Source organism: Manis pentadactyla, chromosome 7, assembly GCF_030020395.1.
Source record: "Manis pentadactyla isolate mManPen7 chromosome 7, mManPen7.hap1, whole genome shotgun sequence".
Lineage (NCBI taxonomy): Eukaryota > Metazoa > Chordata > Mammalia > Pholidota > Manidae > Manis > Manis pentadactyla.
The window spans coordinates 121,727,147-121,745,407 of NC_080025.1; the positions used below are offsets into that span (position 1 = coordinate 121,727,147).

The following is an 18,261-nucleotide window of genomic DNA, read 5'->3' on the forward strand; positions in this document are numbered from 1 at the left end:
GGTTCTTATTCTTTTTTTATGCTTTTATGGTGACATGTGAATAATAATTTTGCTTTCTATTATCCCTGATTTCACAATTGTGGTATCTTTTAAATTAGTGTTTTAGGTGTTTATCCTTTATGCCTTAATTTTGATAATTAAAAGTTGTTGGCTCTGACCAGAAGTAATACTGGTACCTGCACTTCTTCAGAAGACAGCTTCCGGGTTCCCCATGCCAGGTGCTAACCGTAGGGCTGTGGACATGAGTTACCGCCACCTGGAGCTCTGGTCGGCATCAGGCGGCAGCCCTGGCTTTGCTCCATTCCCATTCATGTCTTTTCCTTCCCAAGCCCCCAGGGATTGTCTGGCCCTCCCCATCCTGCACATCTTAGCACAACAGCAATCTTTCCTGAGCTTCTCACCCTGCCCTGATATTCCTCTTTCTTTACTAGAAAAATAGAAAAAGACTATTTCTTTTCTATAAGGGGCAGGCTATTTTCTATCACTTTTTCTTTTTAAACCTCTGTTGAAAGGCAGCAAAAGAACAAATGAGATGCATTTAAGCCCTTGAGTTTTCTTAACGATCCATTTTCTTGATTTCATTCTTTTCATAAAATGATTGTTATTCCAAAGGAAAATTTTTTCTTTATTTATAGGAGTATTTTTTGTAATTTATTTTTGCTTTCAAGTCAATCAAAAAACCACTCTTAAAGCTTTTCTTTCAAGTTTCAGAACCAAATAAAAGAATTACAGTTTGGGCTTGGACATGTGAAGAGTTTGGAAGTCATCACTCCATCCTTGAAATAAAAAGCGGGACAAACTGAAAAACTCAATGATTCTCCTTGGACTTGTTAAAGAACTGAGGTTGCAGGGAAAGCCACTAACCCAGAATTTGGAAACAAGAGTGCAAAACCAGAGAGGGACGGCACTTGGACCAGAAGTCACCAGCAGCCATAACAAGGAGGACTGCCTATCTGACTAGTAATTTGGGCAAATTACTAGAAGCTGGATGCAGAGTGAGAAGCTCCTGGGACTACAACTGTAAGAGGTTCCCACACTTTACTAGGCTTTCCTTACACTTACTCCACCAGGTTCTCATGGTAAGGACCCAAAAAGATCCCCATGTGGACCTGGCAGAAAGAGGAGGAGAAAATCCACTGTTAAACTTTCCAGATTTTTCCCCCAAACAAAAGGAACAGACTGCCAAACAAGGAAAGGCTAAAAAAACTTAACCCAGCTGGAGAAAGAGAAGTCCTTTGAAGCCTTCCTCTCTCTTCTTTGCCCCCCCCCAAAAAAAAAAAAAGTGAACAGGGCGCAAGACTTCAAGGGAACAAACTGGGGATGCTTTAGCCAAAGAAGAGAACAAAGAACATGAGTGCGGAGGGAAGTGGTATCTAGACAAGGGAGAGAAACATTTGTGAGATTACTGAGACATAGGCCCACTAAGAGATGAGACTCAAAAAGATTACAGAATGCTCCCCACTCCTCAACACTAACACAGCTCTAGTATACTGGCAGTGGATCATAGCTAAAAGACCTGCAAGAGAGGTGTTCTCTGAGGAGGAATGCTTAGGGAAGCCTTAAGTCAAGAGAGAAGACAAAGATACTAGGAGAATTTGATGTTTCTTGTACCTGTGGCTATAACAAAAAGCACCCAACTCCCAAATTAACATAAACTCTCACACTAAAGGCAAATATACCTCAGTTCTTAAGTGATACAACATGCCTGACTTTAAACAAGAAATGACAAACCATTCCAAATGGCAATAAGGAAACATAGTCTGCAATGACAAAGCAAGTATCCAAAACAGATTTAGGTGTGACCCAGATCTTGTAGCTATCAAACAAGTAATTTCAATAACTTACTAATTAATACATTAAGGGCTCTAAAACATGCAAGAACAGTTCAGAAATGTAAGCTGGGAGGTGAAAACTCTAAGGACAATTCATAAAGAAATGCTAGAAATAAAAAATACTATCACAGAAACGAATAGAGCCTTTGAAGGGCAGCTCATCAGTAGACCTAATTCTGAAAAAGTAATCAGTGAACTTGAAAAAAGGCCAACAAAAATTTTCTGATCTGAAATGTAAAGAGAAAAAGAACTAAAAATCAAAACAACAAAACAAAACAAAACCAGAACATCCCAGAACTGTGAGACAATATCAAAAAGAGTAATATAACTGGGAAACTGAAGGAGAAGGTGAGAATGGGACAAAGGAATATCCTAAGTAATAATGGCTGAGAATTTTCCTTAACTTAGTAACAGACACCAACACATAAATTCAGGAAGATGAGAAAACACAATGTAAGATAAATATCAAAAAACCTGTAACTAGGCATATCATGTTCACACTGCAGAAAACTGAGAAAAGATTGAAGGGATCCATAGGACAAAAAAACACCTAACCTAAATAGAGTAATAAATAAGAGCTTTATCAAGACATATCATCAGAAACCATGCAAGCATAAGAAAGTGGAATCTTTAGTGTTGAAAGAGAGAAAAAAAAGCAAACTGATAATTCTATACCCAATGAAGTTATCCTTGAAACATGACAGAAAAATAGAGACCTTCTCAGATAAACAAAACTGAGGGAACTCTGCCAGTAATTCTGCCTTGCAAAAAATGTTAAAAACCTTTTCAGACATAAGGAAAATGATATAGGTTAGAAATTCGGGTTTGCATAAAGAAAGAAAAGAGTGTCAGAGAAGGAATAAATGAAGGTAAAATAAACACACAGTAATCTTTAAGTTTTATTTTCCTCTTAATTGATCTAAAAGTTAAAGCAGTAATAGTAACAATGTATTGGGTGTTTATAGCATATAATCAAGTTAAATGAATGACAGAAATGTCTCAAGGGATATAGGAAGAATTGGGAATTCTCTATTATGGGATAGTTGTACTACACTTGAAGCCTTATAGTGTTATGTGAAGGTGGATTTAAGATTATTTTTAAATGTCTATTGTAAACCCTGAACAAGTTTACAAGCACTAAACAAGTTTTATAAAAAACAAGTAGTATAACAAAAGAGGATATAAAATTTCAATTAAATTAAAAGTAGAAGGCAAAGAACAAATGCAAGGAAGTGACAACATTTAAGACTGGAATTTCATCCAACTATGTCACTTTAAATATGAATAGTCTAAACACACATATTAAAAGATGGAGATTGTCAGATTTAATTAAAATAAAACAGGAGACAATTTTATGTTGTCTACAACAAACCCACTTTAAACAAAGAATCACATAGGTTAAAAGCAAACAGAGAAAAGACATCATTCTAACCCTAATCAAAAGAAACCTGGAGTCACTATATCAATTTATTTAAGACAAAGTAGACTTCAGAAAAAAGAAAATCTTCAGGGATTAAGACAGATTTTATATAATGATAAAGTAGTTAATTCCATCAAGACATAATAATCCTAAATGTGTATGAACCTAACAAAACATCAAAGTACATGAGGCAAACACTAATAGAACTGAAGGGAAAAATAAACAAATACATCATTACAGTTGGAGATTTGAATTAGAAATATGTTCCATGTTAGAGAGGATGGAAATCAAGGGGTCCACACCACTGCTATAGAAGTGATCTTAAAAGATAAGCAAATGATTAGTTTCAAAATATTCTGAGTTCATGGACTGTGTGAGAAATGGGTGAAGGGAGTCAGAAGGTAAAAAGCAAAAATAAATTAAAAAAATAGCAACGGTAGTATTAATAGTTGATATTGTTATGACAAAATAAGTCTCCATATAAACTGATAGGTCCACAGGAATTCAATTTAAAACCCTGTAATATCCAATATAAATTATAACTCATTTATAATAACTCATTTTAGATGTTTATCTGCTCTATTAAGACTTTGGCATATGGAGATATGGAGAATATTTTGCTCAGCCTGGTTTCCCTAATACCTGGCAAGGCTTTTGGCTTGAATAAATACTCAATTTACTGTCATCAAGCCACCACGTAGTTGGTGAATACATGAATTGTTCACAGGGTGAAGGTGCTACATTGCTTTACTATTAACTTACTTTGTTGATTTATTCATTTGAAATGATCCACAAATTAGTGATGCAAAGTAAATGATTCAGATTGAATACAGAATTTGAGAAATAAATTTGAGAAAAGATTAAAAATAAACATTAATGTGTGTACATTATAGAAGTGTAACTTTTGGCGAACACATGAATTTTAAAATTCCAGAATTTTGCCAATTTAAATTGTATATTGGGGTATAGTTAAATAATTTATACCTCTAAAATAAGCAAACAAATGCAAACATTGAAGGAATGCATTACTAGGCAAATCAGGGTCTAAGGAAGAAAGACATAGGACATGTTATTTTATCAATGTTTCATATGTGTCTGATTAGAATAAAACTCTCAAGAGAAAATGCTATTCACTTTGTTATCTCTCTAAATTGCATAGTTTAGTAATCATCTTCAATTCATTTGTATTGGGCTGGATTAAAAAAAAGGTTAGAAATTTCAGTTATTTCTATAAAACTCAGAAGACCAGAATACTTTCATGGAAAACTATCTTGCACTGAAGAATAACCTATTTGTTATAAATTGCCCACCTCACAGATGATTTTCATGTTACTATTTGGGGCATGCCCCCATATACATCCAATAGGCACAAATCTGATGTCCTAAAATAGGGCAAATTGGAATAACTACTTACTGGATAAGATGTACTGATATTATTCTCCCTCAATCAAATAATTCTCCTATAGCTTCTTTCAAATATCACTATTTATTAAAATTCATTGTCACTCAACTTTTCAAAGTGCTTATACAAAGTAAAGTACACCTTCATAGGCTTATAAACACGATGTTTATTCTGAGTCAGGTCAGGGCATGGAACTACCATGGACCACTTACCTGACATGCATTATAAAGAAGTTGGTGTTCTAGTTTTTTAATACCCAGAATCTGCTGAAACATTTCATAAAGTTGTTCCTTGCTCAGAATAAGTTCAGACACAGTGCTTAGGGCCATTCTACTTGGCTGTTTGCACAAATCCTCTTCACCTCTGTAAATGGCATCATATTTGGCTATCCATGAACTCAGCACTGTCTCTTTGCTCAAGCCATCAATTTCTGGCAAACTCCGCACCCGTTTTTCTATGTTTTTCTTAAACACCTCTCTGAAGTCATTAGCGGAACATCCTCCACTCTGAACCATCCTGGCCACTCTGTCACTCTTCAGAAAAACCTGAAAGACACACACACAAAAAAAACAAAAACACCCATTTATAATTAGGTAGGGACACTAACATCAATCACTTATACCAATCCAGCTCAAATTATGACACCAAATAGTCTACAATGATTCAAAATTTTATAATACATGGTAACTAATGACATCATGGAGGCCCCAAATCTTCTCTAAAATGTTGAGGTGTTTATGAGAGACAGTAATGAGGGCTGGGGAACCTGTAAGATCATCTAACCTTGAGCTACACATTCCCCCACCTGAAGGTCATGGGCGTATCTGCACGGGAATCCTGTAACAGTTGTTTAAGGAGCTAGCTGGAGATAGAGCCCAACTTCTCGGTCTGTACTTGAGAGTTCCAGCTAGTGTTTCAGCAGGGAGAAGGTCCCGGATTGTTCAGGAAGTGTCTGAAGGCCAATAGCGTGGTAAGTCTAGTATCCAAGTCAATACCCATCAGGTAAAACTGTTAATTAAAACTGCTCCACAGCTTGGGGGATGGAATACAACTATGTCCCTCACCTTCTCACACACTTTTTATAGCTGGAAAGAAAGGATTCCATAAAAGTAAAATCTCTAAGAAACTTCTAGCTGCCCACTAATATCAGTAAGAAATAAAATATGAACAATGGCAACCAAGGAGAGAGATGCTCATGAAATGGGTAGGAAGAGGTGAGTAATAATAAAGCCATATTGTGCGAAAGACATCATACTTGGCCTTAAACCTCCCCTTTCTTCAAAGTTACAAACCAGGAAATAACAAATATCAGTCAATATTCATTAAACATCTATTCCATCATCAATATTCCTAAGAATCTCTAAGGGTCATATGACAATGCTTTTATTTCCTGCTTTTTCATCCTGTAATGAAAAAAAATTCTCCTAGAAGAACATGTAGGGCTATTTACTGCAGGTTCCATAAGTTTTATCTGTTATTAAGATTATGAAACAAAAAATCCATGTCAACTTTTACCTTAAGAACTGATTCATAATAATGAGGTACTCCCCAGTTACAAACCCACTACTTGGACCATGCTACTACCATATCTGTGTGCAAGTTGCACGTGTGTTCCACAGAAAATGGCCTCACTTGTCCCACTGATTAGCACTTGACTCCAAACATTTTATCACTTTCTTTCTCCCATTTTTAGGGCCATTCATGCAAAATATTGTTTCCTATCTCTTCTCAGTGGCCAGATAATTCCTAACTCTCAAATGTTTCAGTTTCCTAGTGTACTAAACTAGGGATTGTAAATTCTACATCATGCAAACGTGGATGACACATACATACAATGCTCCCTCCCTATTTAACAGCTGTGGCTCAGTTATTGACTATAGGAAAGACTGTCTTATTTTCTCTGTTTCTAAGCCAAAACTAATTAATTCTTAAGTGACAAGTATAAGAATAGTACCTTTAATTTATCTAGATCAAGGAAAATGAAATTACTACTTAACAATGTATGTTGTCTCATATTGCCATCAACTACTTCAGAGCACCAAGGGGAGCCTCCACCTCCTTTCTCATCCTCATCTAATTGCACTGGTCTATTGGGTACTAGAATTCAAGGTAATTAAGTTATACATACTTTTCCCCCCTAATTTCTGTGATAGCTGTATCTTATTAAATGGGGACATATGGAAGCTTAGCAGTCAGAGTGGGTAGATTGTGCCAGCTGTCGGTCTATTGCTTTTCAGTGTTACCTTCCCATTACCTCACTGGTGCCAGCTAGCACAATTTTAGAGGGTGTTGAAAGGACTTGGTAAGAATAAGTGCTTTTCTGGGGGGGAAGGGGAGAGGTTCTTTTCTTAGACCAGGAGGAATAGGGCACAAACCCATGGACCACTTCTCTCCAGACCCTGGAGGGTGGCTTCCCAGGCACCCCCACCACCCCTCCCAGGCAGATTCCCAGTGAGTTATGCAGGGTAGCACTTCCCTATGGACAACTTCTCTCCAGCACCTCAAAAGGCAGTTCCCTGGAGTCCCATTAGGGTGGCACTTCAGTGAATTTCCCTGCAATCCAATAGGACCCACCACATCTTCTCCAGTGAGGGCTGGAACCCAGCCTTTGGGACAGAGGGAGTGGAACCCTCTTCCAGATTAGCTCTTTGCTTGGGTGTTGTGCTATTACAATATTCTTTAGTTTTCATTACCTGTAGTAGCTGATCCCTCATTGTTTTTATTAATTTTCCCTGTTCAATTATTGTGTGGTTTCTGTCTACAGATCGCACCCAGATACATAAATACCAAAATGCTTAATGCAACATTATTTCTAAGGGAAAATATCTGAAGTTGAAAAACTTTTAAAATTTGGTAATGGAGTGTAAAGCTGGAATTGCAAGATATTTTTAAAGGAGCAATATAAATACCTTAAGCCTGGTTTCAGAAAAACTTGAAATTACTTGATATCTCGTACTCTAAGTTGGAAGGTATTTGATCTTTTTTTCAACTTCATCTGCCTAATAGCGCTAGATTCTACCAAGTAACCAAACGACATCTTTAAAGCAAAGGCAGTAATGAACTTGTTTTTGGAGTCTTAATTTTTCCCCTATAAAAGCACACCTAAAATCAAACTCAGTCCAAGTACATGTTATTTCATTGACATTTACTAAGTGGTAACACTATGTGAGGTAGTTTGCTAAGTGTCAGGGACACAAAGATTAATGAGCCAAGGCCCCTGCCCTCAAACAGCTCACACTACCTGAGACAGGATAAACAGCACAGGGTCTAAGCAATGACAGAAACCTATGCAAGGGGAGGGAAAGAAGAGGAAAGGAAGTTATTAACTATTGTCTGGCGGTGGGGGAGAAAAGTTGGGAAAGAGTGCGGCACAGGATAGAGACAAGGGACCTGTGATTTAAACAAACAGTGGATTGAGTGGGGGGGGGAAGGGACAAAAAACACATTTCAGGAAATTAAACAGAGGTAAAAGGCATAGCATAAAACAGCATGGCCTTTGGGGTGCAATGTAAGAATTTTCATAATGCAGGAGCATTCAATATAAGGGTGAGGGGCAAAAGTTATGGCACGCTGAGCAACAGGGACGTGATGGCAAAGTGTACTGTGTGCCAAGCAAGGTCTCAGTGCTCTCTCATGACTGGGAGTCAAGGATGGCTGGGCTACTTAGAAACTGAGCTGTTGAGAAGCATGAGGTCGACAAATAACTGGTGGCAAAGCTCGTGGGCTACCGAGAGAGTTGGAAGCAAGAGAAAGTTGGGAAATAGAATTAATGTATCTTGTTGATTTACAGAATGTGGAAAATTAGAAAAAAAATACGATGATTCAGTTTTTTTTCTTTTTTACAGGATACCTGGATTTCATTAATCAAAAATAAAGAATTAAAGAATACAGGTTGGGATGCATTTGTGTGTTTAGTGTTTGTGTACGATGGTGGGTGTTCGGGGAGGGGGTTACAGATGACTAGTTTAGTTTTGGTAAAGGTCAGCATTGAAGACAAAGGATAGTAAAAACAAAAGGAGTCAAGAACAAAACTCTGAATATACCTACATTTCAATGGTTGGCGCAAAAACCAGGTCCAGGGGAGGTTGGTAGTGTCAGAGAAGTGGAAGGAATAATATGACATATCACCACACAAGAGGAGAGATAGTCTTAACAGAGAGAGAGAAGCAAGTGCTAGGGGACCAGTCTGCTAAAATAAGTGAATTGGTCTTTACCACCCCTAGGTTGCCTCTGGCAGAGGGAGAGTTAGTGGGAGCTGATCTACAGGAGGGAGGAGAAGGCAGGCTGCCTACACTGAAGACAGCAAACATAAAGCTTGAATGAAAAAGGAAATGAGGAAGGCAAAAAGCTGGACTGGGAAATTACATTCAGGCAATGAGGGAGACAAGTCAGTAAAGAGAGGCAGTTTAAGGTGTTGGTAACAGAGAATAATGACGGCATGTCACTTCTGAGATTAGTTCATAAAACACTGTGGTGTTCTCTCCCTTCCTCCCATCATCTGCCCAAGGGAAAGCAAGCTGCTAAGAGATACGGAACAGAGGGCCTCAGTATAACAGGCTGCAGTGAACAGGTTTGCTAAGAACCAGGTGACTAGGCTGGAATGTAAGTTCTTCAGCCCCAGCTGAGCCACGAGAAAACTGCAGTCTCAGTGGACTTAATGGCACCTTCATGAACGATCCTAAGCAGAAACATCCAGTTAAACTACTCCCGCATCCTTAATCCTGAGAAACTATGAGATAACATATATTGTTTTAAGATGCTAAATTAGGGGATAATTTGTTACCCAGCAATAGTTAATACATTCACATATCAACAAGGTTTAGTCTCTTTCTTCATTTGGGTCTCAGTACCATCATTTCCTGAAAGGAAATCCTGCCTCTCCCTTCCCCCCATTCATTTTTTTTTTTTACCCTTTGTTGTGGTGTTGTTTAGCTCTTGCACCACCAGATAGGTATTTATGGCCTGTCTCTCCAAAACAGAAAACAGCATTAGAGCAGAGACTGTTTTGCTTGCTAGTGAATCCACTGCCTAATACAGAGCCTGACCTCTAAGGACTCAAGAAAGGTTTGGTGAAAAGAGTAATGACTATCTTTAGACACTGAAGTCTCTTATGGCTACAGAGGAGGATTCGACTGGCATCCAGCTCACAGGTTTCCTAAGACATGGATGTCTTTTGGAGAGGAACCAGGAGATGGATAAATACCGAAAAACGGAAAGTGTTAAGAAGTGGTAGAGTTGAAAGGAATATGCTCCAGAGGACAAAAGAGATTTTGCATGAGAGAAAGAGAAATGATCTGAAAGCAGGACTGAAGAGCAGTTCTCCTGGGCCCCTGGCATGGAGAAAGGAGGGCCTACCATCTTAAGAAGGCGGCTTTTCTTGTCCAGGTCCTCTTTGGGATTCCACACCATCTGCTGTTGGTTAGGTCTGGGCACCCCATTTGCACATGCCCGCAAATCCCGAGACCAAGACCAAGCGCAGCTCCTCAACCCACCCATCTCCTCCTAATTGCACTTGGGCTTCAGGCTTCGATCCCTGACACCACACAACAGCCCTCCTCACCATCCCCCAGCTCCCTAAACTTGAGTCTCAAATGGAATTCAAGCCTTTCCCCGTAATTTGCCCTGCCTCTGCCTGTTGGCTTCAAGGAATGTCAGATGCCTATTTCCCTCCTCGGGAGACCTGGAAACCATTCTCCACTCCATCTCTGCCATGTTTATGTCCCAGCATATAATTTGTCACTAAACCCTGTTGATCTCACCCCCTAAATTCCTCTCAAATCCCTCTTCACCTCCTCATGCCCCTCTCTGTGAGTCAACTCCAGCCAAGAGCAGCAGCCTCTCTAAGCGGCCTTCCTGCCTCAGAAGACTTCCTGCCAGTCACCCTACTCTGTCACCTTTCCCAGCCTATTCTCTTCACTGGTTCAAACCAATATTTCATTAAAAGAAAAACAAAACAAAAAAACTGGTCATTTTAATCCTTCTCCAGCTTAAAAATTCTTCACTGACTTTCCACCAAAAAAGTCACCAAGGCCTGAGGACTGACTTCACCTGACTCCAAACTACCCTTGTGGCTTCATCCCAAGTCATTCTCTGCAGCTCAGTCTCCACTGGCCTCCTTTAAAACCTTCACACTGTCCATCTAATTTCCCTCCTAGTAACTTCCAGATCCCCACTCACTCGAGCTTTCCTCAGGGCTCCCCCTTCCCCATCACCTTGAATCAGCAGGATCCTATGTTGTCTGCCAACTAAGCACCCTTTTGCAAGTACTTAGCAACTTATAACTATACTACATAAATGAAAATCTTTTTTTTACTTACTGGACGATGAGTTGCTGTCTGCCAACTAAGCACCCTTTTGCAAGTACTTAGCAACTTATAACTATAGTACATAAATGAAAATCTTTTTTTACTTACTGGACGATGAGTTGCATGGAGCCCAAGACTGCTTTATTCACATGTAGGAAGTCCCCAGCATGAAGCCGAGCAGGTAGCAAGCACTTAGAAAATACCCACTGAATGAGTGAATGTGAATGAATGGTTTGGAGAGTTAAGCTAATTAATTTCCCCAGCTGTGTATTTGCATAATTTAAACAATTAGCCAGTCAGGCTGACTGCTTTAAACTATATGCTTACAAACAACTAAACAGACATGGACCTTGTCCCTATGAATGGGAGGGAGAAAGACGTCTTGGAAGGAAGCACAATGAGTGATGTGGGGAGTAAGAAAAGCGAAACTAGTTTTGTCAAGAGAACATACGCTGCCCAATTTTAATCTATGTTCTTGCAGAAATCAGTTTTAAAAAATTTCCAGCTGTTATCAGTTATGAAACTGTAATAATGACGAATTTAATCTCACTGGATATCAATTATCTTAATCCTGCCTTTCACAGTAACTGCTTTCAAGTTAAAGGCAGGTAAAGTGTGGCCACTTGCAAAAGGCTAGTCCTGGAAGCTGTTGTCCAGATCTCAGGTGCACACACACCAGCTCTCTAGATCCTCAAGGCAATGCTGTGTGGAGTACCTATACGGGGCACCATGCTGGAGCAGAAGCAGCCATGGGATCTCAGGGCATCAGCAAATCCACTGATAAGCAGGCATTCTGTCTCCCTAGAGCTCTTCACATTATATCCTTTTGTCCCTACAATCACTCTAGGCCTTCTCATCATTCCCTTTTCCAGATGAAGAATTTAAACCACAAAAATTAAATGGCCAAAGTCACAAAGTTATTGAGAGAACAGAGACTGTATCCTGGCCTTTGGAATCCAGAAGCCACGCTCCTTTACTTATTCTTCTCTCCCACCCCACCCTACCCCACTGCTACCATAGGCTCACCTCTGGCCACCATATAGTCTGCAGGGTGCTGGCCAACACCTTTGAAATGACCAATCAGTGACCTCCCCGTAAAAGTGCCGCTGAACACATAACCAATTCAGGGTAGGGTGAGGTTCATACTGTGTATGTTACATTTCTTCACATTTTAGTGAGTTTTATCTAGCACATGGGCCTTACATCTGAGCACCACCAACTGCCAACCTTTCCATTTACCTGCTCAGCTTATACACCAAAGAAGTCACTGTGTATCTTAACATCATGGTGAACTGTGCAAACGGAAATGTGATGATTACAACAAGAAACTGCATCTGCCAAGGGTAAGTCTGCTCAGCTGTCCAAATAAAACTTCAAATACACTTCTCTACAGAAGCACTTATTGTTCACACACTGCTTTTGATCTGAACCAGGCACTGCCTCTTTAATTCAAAAGGATTGTATAATGATGAGAAAAATATTTGCTTGCCAAATGATTGTGGCTATCTATGTGATGGCTCCTGGGAAGGCTGCCAGCATGTGTTCAGCCAGGAAAACACTGAGGAAGTACAAGAGTCCCACTTATAAGAGATGCCTTTTTCTCCTTAATGCCAAGTAAAATATTGTCTAATAATTTCCATGATCTATGCTCTCCATGGAGAAATGAGTTTTTTAAAATTAATTTCCAGGTATTATCAATTCATGAAGCATTGTAACAGTGGTGAGTTTAGTCTCACTAGATATCATATAGTTTCTAGTTTTCCAGTATAAACAGCAGTGTTTCTCATCAGGTCACAGCACATGCCCAGAGGATTCCTTATTGGCGTGGTGCTGGGCCTGTCTCTTCATCCAAGCCTCCTACAACCTACCTTTACAGGCTTCTCTCCCACTACTCCTAGGAACATTCTTGGTTCCAATAAAGGGTGATGCTTGGCTCCCACACCCTCTGCAAGGTTCCTCCCCGATCTCTTATCTTTTTGCTCCATAAATATTTATCAAAACATACTGTGTGCTGGGTAGTGTGCTTGGGGCTGGGAATTTACTGGTGGGCAAGATGACACGGGTCTGCTGCCCTCACAGTGGAGGGAACAATTATACAAATTAAAATGACACTGGCATGATAACTACTGCTGAGAATTTCTGGAGCCATCAACATTTGCAATGAGCTTTTGAACCTATTTGAGGAAGTCACAGAGGCTTCCCTGAGGAGGTGAGTGGAGATACGGAGATCAAGAGGAATTAGTTCAGAAACGAGGGGACACCAAGGGACAGTGGGTGGGGGAATACAATTGGTTTAAGTGAGCTTGTAAAGGCTCTTAGGCTTCAGCAAAGGGATGAAGATTCAGTGGTATGAGGAGAGGTCCCTGTAGTACTAATGGACTTCGGGAAGTTATTAAACCCAAAGGGTGATGTTTTGACCAGTGTGGGATGAAATTTTCACTTGTAATAAAATGAGTACAAATTACTACGATATTACAAAGTAATTAATAAAGGTAGATGTATTCAATACTTTAATGGAAATTGTAGGTACAAGTCACTTCTTACACAATATTGTTACTGAGTTTTGTTTGAGTGGTTAATCATCTTTCCTGACCTTCATTTTCACTGATCCATGAATTCCCAAAGTTCTGGAGCCCAATGATTTGATCAAATATGAAAAAAATCATAATTAAACACTGATAGCAACTAATCTCTTTTATATAAAAAATTTAGGTACATGATCTTTCTAGACTTTATCTGTAAACTAGGAAGCAGGTGCTCTCAAAAGACTCTTCCTTGTAACTAATCCAAATCCCTTGTATCATACCTAAAGTTCTTGTGTCAAATCTAAGCCCCCTACACCGCTAAAGTCTTCTGTCTGTGGTAGGGATTGAGATGGCGTTCATACACAAATGAACACAAATGTGACTTGAAAAGTACAAAACTATTAAAAAAAAAACACATGCATGCTATTCCTACCACCTTACCAATATTATAAAGTTTTACAAAGCATTTTTTCTCCTTTTGTCAGCTAACAGCAGACCCTTTAGTCTTCTTTCCTGGGTATTTTCCAACTCCACAATTAGTTGGAATCTCCCTCAGCTAGTGGCAAATTCTCCTTACCACTGTAACCACACAGCCTGAAACTTAAGAATTTACTGTAAGTCACTCACTGTGAGCACAAACAAATGGAAAAGATCACTGGGCACTAGCTGGGCTTCCAATGTATCTAATGCTGAGACTCTGTGTGGAAAGAAAGACCATGTTCACAGTGGAAAATGGGCCCACAGGATGGTAAATGTGAATTTCTAAAGTACATTTCTATATATATAGTGTGAAAAATAACCACCTTCTCTCACCTTCCCCTTCCCCTATTTCCTCCGATGTTTGACGGTAGGATACAAACCTCCGACAGTTCCTGGGCGGGGTTGCCTTTCTCTGCCTGTCTTTGAAGAGTGCCCACCCCACTCATCATTAATGATATAGAAAAATTTTTTAAGTTCGTGTATTACTTTTGGAGTCTCATAATATCTAATGTTCAATAAATCCTTAGTATGACTTGTCTTTATTACGTGGAAGAAAATGTGCTCTGTGTTGCAGCTTTACAGTATTATGGCTGCCATTGTGTGATTCTCTTTATCTTACACCCCGATGTCTTCCGCGCCGGTCTCCTCTCATCAGCTGGGAAGTAATGGAACAAAAATCAGAGGGAAATCATACCCAAATGTTTAAGGTGTGGCATGAGCTGAGAGATCCTGAACCATCCTGGCTCAGTTTCCTCACTAGTGAAATAGGGGTAACATCAACTTTTGCAACAGTTTTTCAGTATTACATGAGATAACAGAGTGAAATACACTTTATAATCAGTGCCATATGGAGCGTGATCTGTGAAGCAATGCCTGTACCCAAATTGGTGCCTGTCCCTCAACAAGTACAAGTGATATGACATTGCTGTGACATCTGAAAGCATGATTTTACACTAACATTTTTTTTTTCTGAAAATGTCCAAACATACAGAAAAACTGAAAGAAGTTTGCAGTGGTTTGGAAATGGATTTAACCAATGCCGTTCCTTTATCAAATGTGAAGAAATCCTAAGTTAAAGCTGACAGCAAGCAATCTCTCTTGTCTGACATATACCTACCAAGATTCTAAAATAGCACTTTACTCTAGTTTTTCTTTCACACTATTTATCCATCCTCTCATCAATCTAAATCACTTTTGTTGTGCATTTCAGAGTAAGTCAAACACATGACTTTGTATTTAAAAAATAATCCACAATGGACTGGAAAACAAATACTGGAACCTTTGCTCAAGAAACTTGTTCTGAGAAGATGGATTATGAACTAATGTTGACATAGATACTGGGAGAAAATATATTTTCTAAAAACTAAATCATTTTATTTTTCACAATACTATAGGACACCAGAGAATGAACTACTGCCCTTTCAGATACTAGGTTCATAAAACATGAATCTTGAGGGCAGCAAGTTAATTACTCTTAAAAAAAAAAAAAAAAAAAAAAACCAAGAGCTTACAGCAGAGGAATGAAATTTGAAAATGAAAATGAGGAAAAACCATTTCTGGAAAGTAAATCAATCTAGAAAGCAAACATTCTCTTAAGTCAAAGAAAAATGAACCCAAAACTTATTGAACTACATTTCCCTGGCATATTATATAATGGCTCTCAATAAATATTCGTTCAATTAATTTTAGTTTATACCTTGTAGTTATTTGTTTCTCCACCAGATGGCAACTATGTGCAGAACAAAAATGTTTTTTTAATTCAAGAATCTGATTTTCAGGATTGTGACGGACTCTGACTTATAAATCCACGCACCTTTCCAGAGTTTGAATTCCCTCACCTCCACGATTAAAGCGACACCCAGACAACATCAAATTCCTTTAGGGATGAGCAACACTCTGCTGAGGCAGGAACCTGTCTATGGACAGACCAACTACTAGAAAATTCTTTGTTTCCAGGTAACACTCTCTATAACAATCATTCTCACACTTTTAAGCCTTGTTATAACAAAGAATATCTAAATTCTTCCCAAGGCCATCTTCAAGTGATTAGTAGCAGCCAACACTGCCTTCAATCTTCCAGGTTAAACATTCCTCAGATGATAAGACCCCTTTCTAAGGTGGTGACTCTCCTGGGCATACACTCCACTTTTTCAGTAAGTATTTATCTTTGTTCGATTTATCTTCTTGGTGAAGCCTACTCTCTTTAACACTGCAACTCTGCATCTGACACATCCCATCCTGTTTTATTGTTCTTCACAGCACTTATGACTATTTGGCATATTGTATATTTTAATTTCTTCCTACTAAAAAGTAAGCTCAATGAGTTAATGCATTTTGTATGGTTCACGGCTGTATTTCCAGGGCAATCCACATTTGTTGACTGAGTGAAATTATTAATCAGTGAATCTATGGATAAGATCTCACCATCAACATGAAGAAAAGAACAGTGATTAATTCTAGTTACAGAAGCAAGGCTACTATTAACATAGAAAATGCCACAAACCCTCAGGTAGATGGACTGCTTAGATGCCCAATGGCTCATCTTGTGCCTGTTCTCAGCTACATTTTTATAGATGCTAAACTGAGTCTCCCTCCAGTATTTGTGAAGTTGGTTTTAGCAATTGTGAAGTTGTGAATTGGAAATGTTAAGTTTTATGTAATAGAAAAGCACTACTGAAAGTAAAAGTAAATGGTGGGTTGTGTTGTTAGTAAACCACCACAACTGAGTACTTACCATATTTTCATGCCTTTTGCTATACTGTTATGTTGATCTCATTGAATTAGTATAGACCTATATATTCAGCTGTGTAGTAAATATCACCTGTAAGTTCTCTGAGTTTCTCAAACTGAGCACACACAAAATCTGAAGTGCTTTTCTACCTGAAACTTGCTTTACCTAACTGTATTTTCTACCTCACTGAATGGCATCACATTTGCCTAGAAATTAAAGAACATCCCTGATGCATCCCTTTTTAACTCCTCCTGACCCATGCCCTTCTCTTCAATATTCACCGTGTATGCTAAACGGGAGATGAGCTGAAGGTGAAGGTGAGCAAGTTTTGAAATCAATGTTAACCTGGTCATTAAAAATGAGGTAGAATATTCCTATTGGCAAATGAAGTCATCAGGCAACATTACCTTGGAGGTGACCCGCCTTATATTCACCTTACCCAGTTTACCTGCTATTGCTTTCATATCTTCACCTTATCACTCCTGGATTATCATGAGCTTCTGGAATTCCCCCATCTTCAAGTTCCTTTATCAAAATTCCAACATGACACTCAAACTACCTTATGAAACACCACTATTCACACCAATCCCTCTGTTAAAATGCCCTTCCTCCCACCCCACATGTTATTTCCTTAAGGGTTCATTGCTTCTCTGACTGAAATTCATTCCTTCATACTCTCAGAGCCTTTATCAACTCCTCTCCATGAAATGTTCCCCTAATATAACTTGATATTTAGATTTCCACCTAAATTGTTTTCAGTGAAGTGAAAGCTTGTCCATCTGAGTGAAGCACAGTGAAATCAGGAATGTGATTAATATAAAGACCCTTTGGGACAGCCCTGAGACAGTGGTCCTCAGTCTTGCCCCCGTACTGGAATCACCTAGGTAACTAAAAATACCGATCCTGGATCCCAGCTCAGAGGGCTTGGGTGCCGCCTGGGCACTGAGCAGTTTAAAAACTCTCCAGGTGGTTCTGATGTGCAGCCAAGGCTGAGAAGTACTGTTTGTTCTCTGGGGAATTTTTTAAAAAAGGAGTTGAGGTTGATGAAGGATTTTTAAAAAGAAGTAAAGATCTGGTGTAAGTCAGCAGAGATGATGTAGGGTAGGCAAATGGTACTGTATAGAAAATGTCTCAGAGGAAAGGAATGAAGGGGCCCCTGGTAGAATAAAACTAAGATGACTTACAACTGGTCCTAGGCTGAAGCTGGAAAAGAAATGGGCTGAGAAAGAATATTAGCGGAAACTGCTTGGGATGAGATGAAGAGCAAGAGGTGGAAATGAGAGGCCAAATGACTTCAGAAAGAACTAAGGAAGTTGGGAAGTTTTCAGAAGCAGCAAAACCTAATGTGAGGCAACAACGACAGTGTGTTGCTGAACTGGAAGATGCACATGACCAGCGTCAAGGAGTTTTGATGTCAGGGTTACCCTGGTCATCAGCAAGGAGGAAAACTGAAGTCAGCTGCTGAAATCCCCCAGGAACTCAGTATCCTGGAGGTCTGACACAGATGGCAGCGTAACTGTAAAGGGGCTTTGGTGGACTGTGGTGGAACAGCACAGACACCCTGGC

At 39.2% G+C, this 18,261-nt stretch overlaps 1 protein-coding gene across 21 annotated transcripts in view; it reads right to left on the minus strand.

Moving 5' to 3' along the window:
- CADPS2 (calcium dependent secretion activator 2) overlaps positions 1–18,261 on the minus strand; it is a 508,494-nt gene that overhangs the window by 307,969 nt on the left and 182,264 nt on the right. For 20 of the 21 annotated variants that reach the window (XM_057504721.1, XM_057504717.1, XM_057504719.1 and 17 more), the window contains exon 3: positions 4,867–5,199. The exons of the other annotated variant lie outside the window; for it this stretch is intronic. In XM_057504721.1, the coding sequence (XP_057360704.1) occupies positions 4,867–5,199 (333 nt within the window). The remainder of the gene's footprint in view (positions 1–4,866; positions 5,200–18,261) is intronic. 21 annotated transcript variants of the gene reach the window in all.